The 19,164-nt window shown below is 40.2% G+C and overlaps 1 protein-coding gene across 5 annotated transcripts in view; it reads left to right on the top strand.

Moving 5' to 3' along the window:
- The window catches only part of POC1B (POC1 centriolar protein B), a 114,071-nt gene extending 99,684 nt beyond the window's left edge, over positions 1 to 14,387 (top strand). For all 5 annotated transcript variants that reach the window (XM_008256874.4, XM_070052685.2, XM_070052686.2 and 2 more), the window contains 2 exons: positions 6,629 to 6,847; positions 12,384 to 14,387. In XM_008256874.4, the coding sequence (XP_008255096.1) occupies positions 6,629 to 6,847; positions 12,384 to 12,488 (324 nt within the window). In that variant the 3' untranslated portion in view covers positions 12,489 to 14,387. The remainder of the gene's footprint in view (positions 1 to 6,628; positions 6,848 to 12,383) is intronic.
- Positions 14,388 to 19,164: the final 4,777 nt, after the last annotated feature.

Genomic DNA, 19,164 nt, shown 5'->3' with positions numbered 1-19,164 from the left:
CCCTTTCTCTGTCTCCCTCACTCTCTCCTTCTCCATTTGTGTATGTCTCTGTGTGTGTGTGTGTGTGTATCTGCCTTCCAAGTAGATGGCAATAAATAACAACATTTTTAAAATGCTTTTATTTAGTTTTTTAAAATTTTATTTAAGGTATACAAATTTCATGTGTTTCATATATACAGATTCAGAAACATAGTGATACTTCTCACCTTAACTTCCCTTCCACCCACACTCCCACCCTTCTTCTTCCTCCCTCTTATTCCCACTCTTAATTTTTACAAAGATCTATTTTCAGTTTACTTTATACTCATAAGATTAACCCTACACTAAGTGTTCAACAAATAGCATGAAGAAAAAAACACTGTTCCTCAGTAGTTGAGACAAGGACTGTAAGCAATCATCAAATCCCAAAGTGTCAATTTCACTCCAGTACATTACCTTTTAGCTACCCTATTAGTTACCACAGATGAGGAAAAACATACGGTATTTGTTTTTTTGGAGCTGACTTAATGTTACTAAGTAAAATGGTTTCAAGAAATTAAGATGATGCTAGCTTCATAGAAGAAGTTTGGGGACATACCCTCTCTTTCAGTTGTTTTCAATAGCTTGAGAATTGGAATTAGTTCTTTAAATGTGTTGTAGGATTCAGCAGGAAAGCCATCCAGTCCTGGGCTGTTTAGGCTTTCTGCGTCTTCGTGACTCAATTTTGGTAGATTGTATTTATCTAGTAATTGATGCATTTCTTCTAGGTTTTCCAATTTGTTGCCATACAGCTCTTTGTAGTAATTTATGATGATTCTTTTTATTTCTGTGGTATCTGTTGTTAGATTTACTTTTTCATCTTTTATCGTTTGGATTTTCTCCTTTTTTTTTTTTTTTTTTTTTTTGATAGTTCGGCCAGTAGTGTATCAATTTAGTTCATTTTTTCAGAAAACTATTCATTATACTGATCTCTTTTTTGTTTGTTTAAATTTTATTTCTTCTTTAATTTTAATTATTTATTTCCTCCTACTAATTTTGAGTTTGTTTTGTTGTTTCTCTAGGTCTTTGAGATGCATTGATAGCTCATTTATTTGGTGCCTTTCCAATTTCTTGATGTAGACACCAATTGCTATAAACTTCCCCCTTAACATTGTTTTTTCTGTATCCCATAAGATTTGGTGGTTGTGTTGTCATCTTCATTTGTTTCCAGAAGTTTTTTTGATTGCTATTTTGATTTCTTCTATGACCCATTATTCATTCAGAAGTGTGTTGTTCAGTCTTCATGTGTTTGCATATGTTCTATAGATTCTTGAGTTGTTGATTTCCAGTTTAATTCCATTGTGGGCAGAAAAGGTTCATGGTATGATTTTGATTTTTTTTTCTTAATTTGGTGAGACTCGCTTTATGGCCTAGCATATAGTCTATCCTAGAGAAGGTTCCATACACTGTTGAAAAGAATGTGTATTCTACAACTGTGAGGTAAAAGTTTCTGTAGATATCAGTTAGGTCCATAGTAAAGATTAGCTCTGTTATTTCTTTGTTGATTTGCTGTCTAGTTGATCTGTCCATTGATGAAAGTAGGGTGTTGAAGTCCTTCTTTACTATTGTATTGGAGTTTATGTCTCCCTTTAGATGCATTAACATTTGTTTTAAGTAGCCGAGTGCCCTGCAATTGGGCGCATGCATACACCTTTATTTTAGTCACATCTTCCTGTTGAATTGATCCCTTAATCATTACATAGTACTCTTCTTCATCTCTTTTAACAGTTTATGTTAAAGTCTATTTTGTCTGATATTAGGATTGTAACACCTGTTCTTTTTATCTTTCTGTTAGCATGGAATATCTTTGTACATCCTTTAACTTTCAATTTGCATGTATCTTTGTTGGTGAGGTATGTTCTTGTAGGCAGCAGATAGATGGGTCTTGTTTTTTAATCCATTCAGCCAGTCTGTGTCAGTTAATTACAGAATTTAGGCTATTTACATTCAAGTTTACTATATGATAAGTAATGACTTGGCCCTGTCATTTTTCCATAAATATTCCTAGTGTTTGCTTTGTATTCCTTTGTACTTTTACTGGGAGATTTTCTGCCTTCACATTGTTTCATAATGATGACTATCTTTCTGTGTTTCTGTGTGTATTATATCTTTAAGCATATTTTGTAAGGCTGAATGAGTGGTGACAAATTCTTCCAATTCCTATTTGTTTTGGAAGGTCTTTATTTCACCTTCATTCACAAATGAGAGCTTTACAGAAGCAGTATTCTGGGTTGACAGAGGTTGTAGATTCTCCACTGCAGTTTTCTCTCTGACTCTTCCCTGAAAATGTACTTTCTCCCCACCCTCGCCTTTTGTTGTTGTTGTTACTATTTTCCCCTAGCCTAGAGCAGTACGCCTTTTCCCTGTTCTGCCATCTTGAAGTCTTCATTTTACAATCCCACCATCATTATGTGAGGGTTCCAGTTTCCCAACACTCTAAAACTTGTCATTTAAAAAAAATTTAAATGTTAAATAGCCATGACTGGGCCAAGCCAAAGCCAGGAGCCCCGAACTCCATCCACTTCTTCCATATTGGTGGCTGGGACTCAAGTACATGAGCTGCCCATCAGCTGCCCTCCAGGCTGCACATTAACAGGAAGCTGGATTGGAAGCAGAGTAACTGGGATTCATACCAGCGCTCTGATATGGGATGCAGGTGTGTCCCAAGCAGTAGCTTAACTTGCTGTACTACAATGCCTACCAGAAGACTTGTCAACTTGTTATTGCCTGCCTTTTTATAAAAACTGCTTATTAATTTGTTTTTCATCTACTTGAAAGGCAGAGAGAAGGAGAGAGAGAGATAGTGAGAGAGAAAGCTACCTTCCACTGGTTCACTTCCCAAATAACTGCAACAGCTGGACCTGGGCCAGGCCGCAGCCAGGAGCCAGGAACTCCATTATGGACAGCAGTGACCCAAGAACTTTGATCATCTTCCCTTCCTTCTCAGGCACATTAACAGAAAGCTAGAAAAGAAGCAGAATAGCCAGAACTCGAACTTGGTAGTTGTCCCAAGTGGCAGCCCAGTTGACCCCCTGTGCCACAGTGCCTACCACTGTCTTTTTTAATTTAGTTATCCTAGTGCGTATGAAGTGGTATTTCATTGTGGTTTTGATTTGCATTTTCTTTGTGGCTAATGACCATTTGTGTATCTTCTTTGGAGAAATGCTTATTGTAATCCTTTGCCTGTTTTTAATTGGGTTGTCTTTTTATACTGAGTTGTAAGAATTTTTTAGATGTCTGCATACAAGTTCCTTATCAAATGTATGACTTTACAGTATTTTCTTCCATTCCAGGACTTATGCTTTACTTTTTTTTATTTAAGACTTATTTATTTATTTGAAAGGCAGAGTTAGAGAGAAAGAGAGAGGTCTTTCATCCACTGGTTCACTCCCCAAATGGCTGCAAAGGCCAGAGCTGGGATGGTCCAAAGCCAGGAGCCAGGAGCTTCTTTCTGGTCTCCCATGCAGGTGCAGGGGCCCACCTACTTGGGCCATCCTCCACTGCTTTCCCGTGTGCATTAGCTGGATCAGAAGTGGAGCAGCCGGCGCCGTGGCTCACTAGGCTAATCCTCCGCCTTGCGGCGCCGGCACACTGGGTTCTAGTCCCGGTCGGGGCGCCGGATTCTGTCCCAGTTGCCCCTCTTCCAGGCCAGCTCTCTGCTGTGGCCCGGGAGTGCAGTGGAGGATGGCCCAAGTGCTTGGGCCCTGCACCCCATGGGAGACCAGGAGAAGTACCTGGCTCCTGCCATCGGATCAGCTCGGTGCGCTGGCTGCAGCGCGCCGGCCACGGCGGCCATTGGAGGGTGAACCAACGGCAAAGGAAGACCTTTCTCTCTGTCTCTGTCACTGTCCACTCTGGCTGTCAAAAAATTAAAAAAAAAAAAAAAAGTGGAGCAGCAGCCCAGATTTGAACCTGCAACCATTTAGGATGGTGGTGCCGGAGACAGAAGCTTTACCCACTATACCAAATTTGCAGCTATTTTACTTCCTTCATTGTATCTTTTGATAAAGTCCAATTTGTTATTTTATAATCTGTACTTCTGCTGTTATGTTTAAGAAAGCTGTGTCTAATCAAGGGTCAGGAAGATTTATTCTGATGTTTTCTTCTAACATTTTATAGTTTTAGCTCTTACATTTAAGATTATGTCCTGTTTTGAGTTAGTTTTGTGTCTGATATAAGAGAGGGCACTATACTGATTCTTTTAAATGTGGATATATGGTGTTCCCAGCACCACTTGTTGAGTAGACTATTCTTTGCCCATTAAATTATCAGGGCAAGCTTGTCAAACATCAGTTGACTATAAAAGTTAGGGTTTATTTCTTTTAAAAAAAGATTTATTTATTCATTTGAAAGAGTTATAGAGAGGCAAAGGCAGAGGCAGAGAGAGAGGTCTTCCATCTGCTGGCTCACTCCCCCAGATGGCTGCAATGGCTGGAGCTGTGCTGATTTGAAGCCAGGAGCCAGGAGCTTCTTCCCAGTCTCCCCTGCAGGTGCAGGAGCCCAAGGACTTGGGCCATCCTCTACTGTTTTCCCAGACCATAGCAGAGAGCTGGATTGGAAGTAGAGCAACTGGGACTTGAACCAGTGCCCATATAGGATGCCAGCACTGCAGGCAGTGGCTTTACCTGCTATGCCACAGCACCGGCCCTGGGTTTCTTGACTTACATTACTTACATTGATCTATTTCTATCCTTATGCTAGTGTCACATTGTCCTTTTTTGTATTATTATTTTATTTATTTGAAAGTCAGAGTTACACAGAAAAATAGAGAAGGACAGAGAGAATCTTCCATCCACTGGTTCACTCCCCATTTGGCCACAATGGCCAGCCAAAGCCAGGAGCCTCTTCTGGGTCTACCACATAGGTGGCAGGGGCCCAAACACTTAGGCCATTTTCCCAGACCATTAACAGAGAGCTGGGTTGTAAGTGGAGCAGCCAGGACTCGAACCAGTGTCTGCATGGGATGCTGACTTCACAGGCAGCAGCTTAACCCACTAAGCCATGAAGCAGCACATTGTCTTGCTTGATTACTATAGTTTTGTTGTAAGCTTTGAAATTAGGAAGTATGAATGTGCTGCCTTTTTTTTAAATATTATTGTAGCTGTTCTGGGTTCATTGCAGTTCCATGTAAATATTAGAATCAGCTTGTCAATTTCTATGGAAAAAAGGCATCTAAGATTTTGGTAGGGATTGTATTGAATCTGTATATTGGTGTAGGGAATGCTGTTATCTTAACATTATTAACTTTTCTGATCTGTGAACATAGGACATAGGATGTCTTTCTACTGTTTAGATTAATTTCTTCCAGTGATGGTTTGTAGTTCTTAGTGTAAAATTTTTGCACTTCGTTTATTAGATTTATTCCTAAGTATTTTATTTTTAATGCTAATGAAAGTAGAATTTAAAAATTTCATTTTCGTTGCCACGTATATGGAGAGTATTTTTATTGTGGTGAGTTTACCATTTTAACCACTGCCATTAAGTGCATTCACCACTGCATCCTGAATTTTTCATCATTCCACATAGAAACTCTATGTCCGTTAAGCAGTAATTCCTCATTACCCTTCCCACAAGTCCCTAAACATTTGCTCTCCTTTGTATCTCTGAATTCTCCTATTCTAGGTGCCGCATATAAATGGAATGATGCAATGTTGGTCCTTTTTTTTAATGGCTTGTTTCACTTAGGTGATGTTTTCTTTTTTTTTATATATATATAAAGAAAACAAATTTCATGTGTTTCATATATACAGTTCAAGAACGTAATGATGCCTTCCATTCTATTGTCCCTCCCTAACTGGCTACCACCCACCTTCTTCCTTCCTTTATTATTTTGCTTTTAATTTTTGCAATGATATACTTTCTAATTTATTTTGTAATCACAAGCTTAATATGATAATGTTTTCAAGGTTTATTATACATGTTATAGCTTGTATCAAAATCCATTCCTTTTTGTGGCTGAATAACATTCAATTATATATTTATACCATATTTTGTTTATAGATTTATCTAGTCATGGATACTTGAGTCGTTGCCACCTTTTGGCTATTGGGAATAATGTTGAACATTGGTGTACAAATATCTGATTCCCTGTTTTCAGTTCTTTTGAATATATACTTAGGAGTGGAATTGTTGCATCTTTTCGTAATTCTGTGGTTAACATTTTAAGGAATTGACAAACTATTTTTCACAGCAACTGCACCATTTTACATTCCTGTCAGCAAAAAGCTCAATTTCTCCATATTCTCACCAACACTTAGTACTTTTCCATTTTTTACAATAGTCCTAGTGGACAGGAATGTTTGTTTTTAAATTAAGAATTAAACTACATACAGCAGTCCTTTTAATGGTAGAACACCTGATCCCTCACTATGTAGTGCAGTGTATTTCATTGAAAAGAAAAATGTAGATTTTCTTTTTTTACTGTTAGCTTTGTTTCTTTCCTGTAATTGTGATTTGAATAATTTGTTTAAGTTGAAGATAAATAATTAAGTATAAGGCTGAGCTTTTTAGATCAAGATTATTTAAAACTGTTATATATACATATACATATATATATATAATTTTAAAATTTGGAAAATATCACTCTTCCTACTTTTTTTTTATATTGAAGACCACAGAGACCATTGGTAAAACTCCACCAGAAAAGGGTGAAGAGATCTGTGGGTATTTCTTGAACCCTTCCTTAATGTCACCAGAATGTTCACCAACAACAATGAAAAAGAAAACAGAAGACATGAGTGACTTCCCCTCTGAGAGTCAGAGAAGCATTCCACTTGCAGTGACTGACGCTTTGGAGCATATTATGGAACAGCTCCATGTTTTGACACAGGTAGGTTGGCCTGCTTTGCACGTGGGGGTGAGATACACAAGAGAGTCCTAGTTCCAGCCAGTTGCAGAGCTAGCAGAGCAGGGGAAGATTTTTCTTTCCTAGCAAGGTAGTGATCCTATAGCAAAGCATGCTGGACTGAGCTGCTCCATGATGCCATGGAAATAAGCTCAGAGCCCTTGTGCATGTGTGCATGAATGTACACACACACACACACACACACACTGTGCCAACTCTGGCATTCAGGAGCCAGAGGGGAGCAGTGTGGGCTAACCGGTAGTACTCCATGCTATAAATTTAATTTGGTTCTGATTATGCCATTCATAAAGAAATATTTAGGGCCATATGAAAAATGAATTGAGAGTGACCATTTCTGGTTAGTATGAAAAATCGTTAGTGTTTATAGTTCTATACTCTGAAAATATTTTCACTTCAATATATATCTTACATTACACAAAAGCTTCTTACATGGATGTTTCTAGAGTTGATTGTTTTGCATTCCCATTTTAGAATATTTCCCATTTATTTGAGACTAACTTACCTTTGCAAATTAAAAACGCAGTAGATCTTTAATAATCTCAAAATTCTTCCAACTCTTGGTAAAGGAAGTGGTGTGTTGAAATGAATATGCCAAAGGTTTCCCTTCTAGCTCTAATGACTCATTGGTTCCTTTAAAGAAATCTTCTGTTTTTCTCTTTTGATGTATTCAGTGAGGATACTAATATTTGTCAAAGTGGACATTGTCACAAGTTATACAGAAAGGTTGGAATGTGATCAAGAAAGATGTCAATTACTCCTCCAGGGTAAATATTTCAGGTTGAAATAGCTCTTACAGAGCTGTGTATTATATTCATCAGGGCAGCTAAAAACTGTACACATGTCTGTAACTCTGCTTCTCAAATAAATAAATAAATCTTTTATAAAAAACTATACAAATTCTCACTATTTCTCACTTCCTGACAGTCCATTTCCATTGGTCTGGAATAAGGCCATCACATTATTCTTTTCATATGATTCTGTTTTACAGCCAGTATTGAGAACCATTAATTGAATGAGTATTTTTATACTGTGGATAGTATCTGAGGGAGCTTTTGGAGTCATGTGTATTCTATTCAAAAATAATTTTTAAAAATTTATTTACTTGAGAGACAGGGAAAGAAAAACAGAGCTCCCATCCACTGGTTCACTCCCTAAATGCTCATGTCTGCTAGGGCTGAGCCATGCCTCAAGCTGGAAACTGAGAACTCAATCCAGGTCTCTCATGTGGGTAGCAGGAACCCAGTTTCTTGAGCTGTAGGTATTGCCTCTTACAGTCTATATTGGCAGGAAGCTGGAGTTAGGAGCCAGAGCCAGGCATTGAACCCAGGCGCTCCAATATAGAACGTGGGTATCTTAATCCCTAGACTAAACACCTCTCCCATGTGTGTGATTTTGAGTTGTTGACAGATGGGAAAGAGCCGTGCAAGAACTTGAAGTCATTCTAGGGTTTGCTCAATGAAAATAATTAAAATAACTTATTTTTACTTTGTAATACTGTGCTGGATGTGACTTCCTCTTGTATTTATTAGACATTTCTTAACATTAAAGGCCGTTGCCCTCTCAGCTTAATGACAACTTTATTTTTAGTTGTTTTCCACATTGCTGTGATTTTCTAACTTAAGCCATCTTTCAATGTTGGGTTCTCATTAGGCTTTCACCTACATGGATCTTCCATTTCTCGCTCCTTGAGCTTCATGATCCATTTCTCCTTCTTTTTCTTGAATGCAAGGTTAAGTAAATCACTTTAAGCTTTATTAAATTTCTTTATTCTTAATTGTGAAGGGCTGGATTTCTTTTACTTATTGAAGAAGTTAAAAGTAGACACAGCAGAAGCGGAACAGTGAGTCTTTGCAGTGTTGAGTATGCCAAATTCATTCTGATTCACTTTAATTGCAGATGACTTCACATCACCTAACTAAGCTGCAGTGTGTTTATATCTCTGCTAAACTATAATTAAAAGCAAATTAAAATGAAATTACATTTTAGATGGTAGATAAATGGACCTAGCCAGTGTTGAAGTCATTGGCACATGTAAGAGGGTACTTCAAAACCTGTGGAAAATGTGTATGATAAAACTATTTTTTAAAATTTTCACACCAAAATAAACATAATTCCATTTTTCCATGAATGCTTAAGTGCCTTTGTATGTGTATCAACAACTTTAGCACATGAAATTGTAATAAAATGTGTAAAGTTGGCAAAATGTATTGGCACAAATAGGAAGCACACAACAAATGGTAGAAAGTATTATTGGCATCACTTATCTCTTTTAAAGATTTATTTACTTATTTGAAAGGCAGAGTTAATGAGAGGGAGTGAGGGGCAAAGCAGAGAGAAAGATATTCTATCTGCTGCTTCTCTCTCCGAATGGCCACAACAGCCAAGGTTGGGGCAGGCCGAAGCCAGGAACAAAGAGCTTCATCTGGGTTTCCCATGTGGTTGCAGGGGCCCAAACACTTGGGCCAATGCACTGCTTTCTCAGGTGCATTAGCAAGGAGCTGGATCTGAATGGGATGCTGGCCCTGCAGGCCGTGGCTTAACCTGCTGCATCACGTAGCCAAACTTATTTTTAATTAGTCACGGTCCAGCTGGTGCCATGGCTCACTAGGCTAATCCTCCGCCTGTGGCACCGGCACACCGGGTTCTAGTCCCGATTGGGGTGCCGGTTCTGTCCCGGTTGCTCCTTTTCCAGTCCAGTTCTCTGCTGTGGCCCGGGAAGGCAGTGGAGGATGGCCCAAGTGCTTGAGCCCTGCACCCTCATGGGAGACCAGGAGGAAGCACCTGGCTCCTGGCTTGGGATCAGTGCAGCGCGCCGGCCGTAATGGCCATTTGGGGGGGTGAACCAATGGAAGGAAGACTTTCTGTCTCTCTCTCTCTCTCTCACTGTCTAACTCTGCCTGTCAAAAAAAAAATTAGTCATGGTCCATACTATAGAATATGAAAACAAAAGCTATTAAATGACATTTTAGAAAACTAATTACCTTCAGAGGATGATAGAGAATAATTTGTTATCTTAAAAAAAAAAAAAAAAAAAAGGAAAAAGGCCGGCGTTGTGGCTCAATAGGTTAATCCTCCACTGCGGCCAGCCGCGGCGGCCATTGGAGGGTGACCCAACGGCAAAGGAAGACCTTTCTCTCTGTCTCTCTCACTGTCCACTCTGCCTGTCCAAAAAAAAAAAAAAAAAAAAAAAGAATAATTTGTTATCTTAAAACTTTTTGACAAAAATAACCAAGTATTTATCTTATTTTTCCTATGTGAACTCCACCTCTGCATAGCCAAATAGTAGATGAGAGAAGTGTTTCTTAATTATAAATTATACTGACTAATAAATATTTTTAAATGATAGAATTATATCTTGTCATTTGTAATCCATAAGATCTGGGCATTAAGTAGTTACTTTATCATCACTAAAAGAAAAACAACCAAACATTATTTTGTACTCTAATGAAAGGATAGACTGTCTACCACCTATATTTCTTACCAGGGGATATAATCTGATCAAGACTTTGGATCTAGCTGCCAATTTACAGAATTTACCAAGACTGAAAAATCAGGGCTGAGCATGAAGTCCCTAAAATCCAGACTGGTGGAGACCTCTCAGGTCACTTGGCCTGACCTTATCAGTAGACAAATTGTCAGGACAAGAAAGGAAGGAGGAGGATACCTGTAGATTAAAAATGACATTTCAGATCCTTAAAAAATGGGAAAGAGAAATGTTGGTGTCCATGGATGTTCATCTAAGAAATCAAACCATAAAGAAACACAAGGAAGTGGTTACTGTGAAAGTCAGGACAGTGAGGGTTACGGGAGGAGGAGGGGGGTGACTGTGATAGGCATGTGGGAGGCTCTGGGGTGACTGAGAAAGTTCTAATTCTGTGGTGATAGTTATGAGGGTGTTTTTCTTGTGAGAATTCATTAAGTGACTTATGTGTCTTGTATGGCCTCCTGAATATTCTCTTTTATTATATATTGAATGGGTTTTTTAAAAAGAAGACAAAACTGAAGGCAAAACAGTCAATTTCATAAAACATCTGATTTCCCAAATTTACATATGTGTGTATGTACAAAGAGGCTTCAAAAAGTTGTGGAAAATATGTATTATGAGAAAACTATGGACTTAAACATTTTTAAACTTTTTTAAAAAGATTTATTTATTTATTTGCAAGGCAGAGTTATAGAGAGAGGGGGAGAGGCATAGAGAGAGAGAGATCTTCCATCTGCTGGTTTACTTTCCAAATGGCCCCAACAGCTGGGCCTGGGCCAAGCCGAAGCCAGGAGCCAGAAGTTTCATCCGGGTCTCCTATTTGGATGCAGGGACCTAAGCACTTGGACCATCCTCTGCCGCTTTCCCAGGCACTTTAGCAGGGTGCTGGATCAGAATCGGAGCAGCTGAGACTCAAGCCAGTGCCCACATGGGATGCTGGTGCTGCAGGTGGTGACCTAATCTGCTAGCCACCGTGCAGCATCCCTGGATTTAAAATTTTTCCACCCAAATAAACTGAACTTTTAATTTCATTTGCCATGAACTTTTCCAAGTATCCTTGTATTTAGGTATGTATGTATTTAGTGTTTATTCCAGCTATTAGATGAGTATATGTAATCAGGTATCAAGTCCTGTATGCCCATCATTAACTGTTTTCCTTTAAAAATATTTCTTGATTGATTGATTAAGCTGGACAAGAAAAGAGAACTTCCATATGTTGATATACTCCCCAAATGCCCGCAATGACTAAAACTGGGCCAGGAGGATGGTGGCAGCCAGGAACTCAATCCCAGTCTCCCACCTGGGTGGCAGAATCTCACTTATTTGAGCCCATCACCATTGCTTCCCAGGGTGTGCATTAACAGGAAGCTAAAGCCAGGAGCCAGAGATGGGACTTAAACTTCAAAACTCTGATGTGGAACCCCTATGCCAAATGCCTACCACTAGCTTAAGCATTTTCCACATATCATTTCGATTTTCTCAAGTCCTCTGAGATGTTACCATCTTCTGGAACTGGTGGCAACCAAGTATGATATTTTCGAAGTAATCTGGCCACTCATCTGTCTGGGCTGCTCTAGGAATGGTTCACCATGGCTGGATTGTGACAGAGTGAGCAGTGATGCCATTTCAGTTGAGCTTGGGCCAGGCATGTGGCATTTCACCCCTACCTCGCCACAGTACTTCATAGCTTATGGTACCACTTCAAATGCTGCATGTGGCCTATACCTGAGCTTGGTGCCTTGGAAGATCAGACACGGGAATTGTCCGCAGAGGTCTGATCTTTTACTCCTTCTTCCTCAAATTTTTTTTTCTTTCCTTCAGACAGCTTGAGGAAGAGTGCTTTGCCCTGTGGTAGGGCCCAGAAGCACAGCCGGTCCTGAGGCTCATTTCTGTGCCATCTTCTCGGCAAAAGGGTGGGTGGCCCAGTTCTAGAAAGGATCTCCTGTGCAGAGATGAGCATCCATGTAACCTCCCCACCAGGTCACCATCACTGATTTCTCATCCTCCCTTTTGCAGACCGTATCAATCTTGGAGCAGCGACTCACTTTGACCGAGGATAAGCTGAAAGACTGCCTGGAAAATCAGCAAAAGCTTTTCAGTGCTATCCAACAGAAAAGCTGAATTAGGGAAGTGCCAGCAGAGGCACTAAGAGTGAACACAAATCCATATACTCAGGAAGGCAGCACAAGGTGCTCCACGAGGCACGATCATGCGCTCTTTGTCATGGCATTTCTTAAAGGGTGAGCAGCAGAGCAAAAGGCCAAAAAGGAATATTTAAAGCCTAATTTAAACACAAATCAGTGTCAATGACTAAATCACTAGCATTTATGATTGCAGTAATAAAGTGATAAGCATTCAAGTGACTCTATATTTTCCCATATTATTTTAAATATCAGTTTTCATTTATAGTCCAAATCCTGCCCGGAAAGTCGCCAAATCTCTGGATTCCATTGTTGATGTATTTCAGATTTACCATGTTCAAGCAGTTTCTTTTTTTTTTTTCTTTCTTTTTTTTTTTTTTTTTTTTTTTTGACAGGCAGAGTGGACAGTGAGAGAGAGAGACAGAGAGAAAGGTCTTCCTTTTGCTGTTGGTTCACCCTCCAATGGCCGCCGCGGCCAGTACGCTGCGGCAGCGTACCACGCTGATCTGATGGCAGGAGCCAGGTGCTTCTCCTGGTCTCCCATGGGGTGCAGGGCCCAAGCACTTGGGCCATCCTCCACTGCACTCCCTGGCCACAGCAGAGAGCTGGCCTGGAAGAGGGGCAACCAGGACAGAATCCGGCGCCCCAACCGGGACTAGAACCCGGTGTGCCAGCACCGCAAGGCGGAGGATTAGCCTAGTGAGCCATGGCACCGGCCCAAGCAGTTTCTTAAAGTAATTCACGTATTTCTATAGTTCACATGCCCTCCGGGTGAAGTGATTCACTTACTTCTAAAACAGTATCCTATGTGCAGAGAAGGAGTTACTGATCTGACTCAGATACCTTCCAATTCAAGAAAGAAAAAATTATACTCTTACTCATGCCTTGAAAAGCGGAGCTAATTAAAAACTCCCAGACCACAGAATTGCCACAGCAAGAATATGATTATTTTAATCAGCAACAGCACGTACATGACAGTGGGTTTTTGTTCAGTTTGTGGGGGTACGTTGTCAACATCCTGCTGCCAACCTTAAGGAAAATGAAGAGTTTGGAGCACAGGAAGCAGCCGTATCCTTTCTGTGACAGATGAAGTCCCATGTGACTTGGATTGTGCTGAGCCTGTGCTCTCAGGTTATGTAGTGTGATTACTCTAGTGTGATTTCAGATGCACAAAAGCCAGAGTGATGCAACACAGGTATAGTGTAAAATATTCACACGTGTGTAAACATGCTTCAGAAATATTGTTGCTTAGTGTGATTTTTGGCTGCTGGGCAATAGGTACCTTTAAAATAAGGCCACTTTTCCTTATTCTCCCCCCTTATCCTTACCCCCCCTTTTTTTAATGAATTGTGATTTGAAACAGTTGGAAGCAAATGAGCCAGGCATTCTAGAAGATCTTGGTTACAAATTAAGAAATTTGTTCTATCTTAAACAAAACTCAGATTAAAGTGAAAAACAAAGCAGGCAGGTTAATTTTACTTGATTTTCTAGTAAGTCATATTAAGAACAAAGGTAGGAGCAGGCACTCCACCTTTATGACATCCACGAGTAACTGGGGAAAATGCTGTCTATGTGTTGGAAAAGAAGAAAAAATGAAATATAATTTATGTGGGAGTGTATGTTTAGAAGCTTTTCTCCAAGTAATTTCAATTGTCCCTATGAGGGTTTTTTTTTTTTTTTATCATTTCATTGTATGTTGTAAGTGCCTTTTTATACTAAGGGTGAACTTCTAGACATTTTCAAGAGCTTGTAAAGTCTAAGTGGCATTGTATTTTTATAACCTCATTGAGAAAACCCATAAATGAAATATCATACCAACTTTTCTTTACTCTTTTTTATGCTTCAAACAATAAAGACATTTTTCCTTTAAAAAAAAAAAGCTGTTCCTTTTCTTTTAAAATGTTTAAAACCTGGAAATACTAAACTTCTTATCAACTAGGTCACTCAATCTTTAATGTGTATAGCAATCTCCTAGAGAGCTTGTCCAAACAGTTTCCTGGGCCTTATCTGTAGAGTTTATGACTCATTTGGTCGGGTGGGGCCCATAACTCGCCTTTCTGACAAGCTCATAGGTGATGTTGATGCTCCTGGCCTGAGGCCCGCACTTTAGCAACACTGATAGTGCCTTCACCCTTACAACATGATGTTGCCACATAACTTTTACAGTCATCAGGAGCTCTAAGTGATATAAATTAGTGATATAAATTAAAATGGCCGGAAGCTTTTCCAAGAGGATCACTTGGTAATCCCCCCTCTATTTTATCTACTGTTTTGTAACTTTTGAAGAGCCTCCTTGATTTTCATCAGATCCCAGCCCCTTTCTTTCCTAAATGCAGTGTGTGACCACCTGATCAGCATTTCCACCAGGAAGCCCAAGAGGCATTTCCAAATACATCCAGACCCAATGAGGTTGCCCTCTGTCCAGCCCCAGTAGTTCTTTGGCTTGTATTTCTGGTCTCAGTCAAATGTCGCCTTCCAGCCCGGCTCTCAAGCTGAAGATCTGGAGTCATCCTTCACTCGTCTCTCTCATGCCCCACGGTTCCTCCTGTAGCACATCACAGTGTATGGAACAGTGGGCCACTCCTCGCCACCTCCAGATCCTACAGCCCAACCAAGCCACATCTGTCTCTGGCCTGGTGACTGCAGCTGTCACCCAACTGGTCTCCCTGTTGTCACCATTGCCTAGCGAGCCAGAGTGGTTCCTGAAAAGCCTGCATCACAGCACTTGGGTTCTTCAGCTCAAAACCCTGCAAAGCTTCCCATCTCAGGAAAACAAGTTGTGACACCTGTCCCCTGGGTCCCCTCTCCCCCGTGGTATCCTCACTCCTCCCACTGAGGTCACCATACTGCCCTCTGGACATGGGGTTCTCTTTGCTTCCCTTTGATCTTCTGAGGGCATCTCTGCCTGGAACACCCTGCCCTCAGGCATCCCTCAAAACATTTGGCCTTTACACTCTGTACTCTGTGACAAACAGTAGCCGTCCACACAGCCCCTGTGCCCCGACCAACTTTCAATGTCTAGTGCACTCGTTACCATCTGACATATGATCATCAAAGAATTCGTAGGTCTGACCTGGCAGGTCATCAGAGAATTCATGGAAGATGCATATTATGAAAAAACTATGCATGTATTTCAAAGTTTGGGGCACCAAAAATAAACCGTAGTTTCATTTTTTCATGAACTTTTGAAGTCTCCTCGTATTTACTAGTTCACACAAATGTGGAAGGCAGGAACTCTGCTCATCAGTCATTGATGGATTCCTGGACCTAGAACAGGGCCCAGTTTGTAGTAGGCACACAGCATCTATTTCAAATATGAGTATGTGAAAACAAGCACTAAGTTGCAGGTTTTTTCCTCCTCTACCCCTGCAGTGACTTCTCAACCTTGATTAATTCCTGAGCAGAGTGCCTCAGCAGCCCATTTGAAGAGTGTCAGGTGCACGGTGATGCAGGTAAGTCCTTAGGATACCTGAGGCTGGGGAAGAGCAGCGAAGGAGGCAGTTCATCTTAGTCACATCATGTGGTGCTGTCACTGCTGCCTTAGTGGCCGTGGGTCCACCAAACAGAATGTGACCCATCGCTCTACAGTTTCTCACATCCTGTGCTCCCAGTTGCTACACACAGGATTTTTTTTCTATCACAGAAATATTTCTCTTGGACCTGTTCAGGTTGCTAAAGGTAGTGTTAAAGGTTTCAGAGGCTCTTGGGAAAATCTTAACTTATTAGTTAGATGTACTTGTTAAAAGGTAAACTGAGACAAAATTTTTAAGTCTTTTGTTCATTCTAGTTGGCATAATAATTGCACATATTTGTGGTATACAGTGTGATCATTGATGTGCATATATAATGTTGTGTGACCGTTACATGAGGGTAATTAGCATTTCCATCTCCTGCAACACCATTTCTTTGAGCAAACAGTGAAGAATCGGGCATCACCAGATCGCAAGCCATTTGGGTTCTGCTGGACAAATCAAGGCGGACATTTTTATAAGGTGTTTGAAGAAGCAAGACAGAAAATATTTGATTGGTTCCAGTTGGAACAGTGACTGTAATGTCCCCATTTAGAGGTTCATTGGTGGTTTCTGATTGGGTAAGTTTATACTGGGTCTTCAGGGAGACAATGATCCTGAACTGAGTGGTTTTCTGTTTGTTTACAGAGAAACTCAGGGTGCTAGAGCTAGCTGCTTCAGTCTCGTGTCCTCCCAAGTAATTATTTTAACATTGCAAAAGTTAGTCTGTGTGTGCGCTACAAATGGATGATTTCTTATTTTAACCTCGAGGTTAGTTTCTTGAAATGGTACAGAGAAAATAGGAAGTTCAATTGGTGAACTCTGGTGGAATATGTGAAAAAGAATCTTAGGGAAGATGTTATATATTTAGTAATCATTATGAAGTGTACTTGTAAACTGCAATGTAAAAAAAAGTAAAGTTTAAATAGGACTGCAATGTGGAAAGAAGGTAGATTTGACATGCTTTCCCTTTCTAACTGCATATGATTACTCATAGATAATAAGACTTCAGGGTTTTACTAAGGATTTTAAGTTTTATTACAAACTTCAGTGACTTCTTGCCTGTGCAGTGAACTCAGATCTGTGTTGAGCTATTTTGCTGGGCTCATAGGTTATTTTTTAGTTATCTGCAGATATTTAAAATTTGGGAAGTTTATGTTAAAATTTGGATCTCAGGCTTGCTTTTGCAAATCAGAATACCTGTACATATTGGGCCTGCATTCTTCCATGCAGCGATGAACAAGAGCCGGGCAGGGAGGACTCGCTTTGCCAGAGACAGGCACAAACTGACCCCTACTGTCTTCACTTCCTTCCACTGCTTGACTTAGCCGATCTGGCCCCTTCTGAGGTCCACATCTTTTGCATGGTGTTCTGTTGCTGTCACCATCCAACTCCAGTCTGCCTCTCTCAGATTGACTTGCATGCCTTCTTCACATTCTTTACCCCTCCCCTCCCGCATAACCATGCTTCTGGTCCTTAGCTATCCGAAATTTTCACCATTATTGGAATGGAACATACCATTCCCTTGCCAAATCCACTTACTTTGAGTGTGCTGTTTCCTGTCACCTTCCCAACTCCTGGACACATACCACTGCACACTCATTCTGTGCATATCTCTGCTGCAACATAGATTACCGTACAGTAGCAGTTTGGCCTCTTCCACTTCTCAAAAGGCTGGTACTGTCATCTTTATTTTTATTATATTTATTACTTGAAAGGCAGAGAGAGACAGATCTTCCCTCTGCTGGTTCACTCTCCAGATGCCTACAACAGGTGGGTTGGGCCAGACCAAAGTCAGGAGCACAGAACTCAGTCTGTGTCTCCTACATGGGTGGCAGGGACCCTGGTCCTCAGCCATTACTGTTGCCTCCAACAGTGCACATTAGTAGGAAGCTGGAATCAGAAGCCAACCTGGGACTCAGATCCAGACACTAGGATACAGCATGCAGGCATCCTAAGTAGGGGATTAGCTGCTGTGCCAAGTGCTCACTCCTTTGTTATCTTCAATTCCCCACTGATTACATTGCTCAGTTCATATGAGGAGCTCAATAAATAGTTGTTGAATGAATGATTATTTTCTTTTATTTGGTGTTTTACTGTTTGCTTCACTTAGAGCCAAAAGCAGTGAAAACAAGGGTGAGTGGACTGGAAGAAATAGCAAGTAAGTAAAAATTTAGACGGTGATATTTGGGGCTGAGTGGGCATTACTGTATATTTTTGTATAACTGTACTTAACACAGTCTTTGAACAGAAAGAAAAGACTTGGGTGCGAATTCTGCCTATGCCATTCTCTAGCAGTATGACCTTTGGGGCAGATATTCATGGAGCTTAGTTTTATGAACCATATAAGGTAGAAATAATAGTGTGAATTATGTTGGTGAAATAATTAGCACAGTAGCTACCACAGAATATGTTGCCAGCAAATAGTAGCTATTATTACTATTTATTCAGGATTTTGTTTCTGGGAACTATGTTTCCAAGTGATATGATTTCAACTATAACTGTGGAAGAGATACAGAGCTAATATTAAGTGGTAGCAAATAAAAGTGTGATATTTAATCCAAAGGCAATGTTGGACTTTAAAATTTTTGACAAAAAGAATAATTATATAAAATAGATTAGCCTTCTTTACACAGAAAACCGAAGGTTCTTGCCAAGCACTAGCTATTGAGCAACTCATGAGGAATTCAGCCCAAGATTACTAATGCCATAATTATCCTAAATAAAGGCAAGGAAAAAAAATGGGAAGCAAGGATGGGAGGGGGTTGGAGGGGATGGGGTGGCATGGCCTGGAATGTGAACTGAGTGTCATTAAGGAGAAGTCTTGCCTGGAACTTAGATTATCCTTGCCCATAACCACTTGGAAAAGATGCGTTATTTGGTTACTGCCTGTTCTCTAATAAAAGAGACTCAAATCCTGTCCTAGCACTTCATTCGTGTGTAGAGCAAACTTGGAAAACATTTTATGCATCTAAGGACTGGAAGATAAACTGTCTGTCTCTAGCAGGAAGTACTTGGCTGTTCAGAAAAAATAGATTCTAGTAATTGAACATTGATGACAAATGGCTGTGATCAGTGCATGAGCAAATTTACTAATAAAATCAGATGGGTCTATAGTACATTTTTAAGTGAGATTATACCGCCAAT

The sequence above is a fragment of the Oryctolagus cuniculus genome, chromosome 11 (genome assembly GCF_051225735.1).
Source record: "Oryctolagus cuniculus isolate XC-2025 breed Fujian yellow rabbit chromosome 11, ASM5122573v1, whole genome shotgun sequence".
Classification (NCBI taxonomy): Eukaryota; Metazoa; Chordata; class Mammalia; order Lagomorpha; family Leporidae; genus Oryctolagus; species Oryctolagus cuniculus.
The sequence above is the reverse complement of the archived record's forward strand: the minus strand, read 5'-3'. Positions and strand labels throughout refer to the sequence as shown.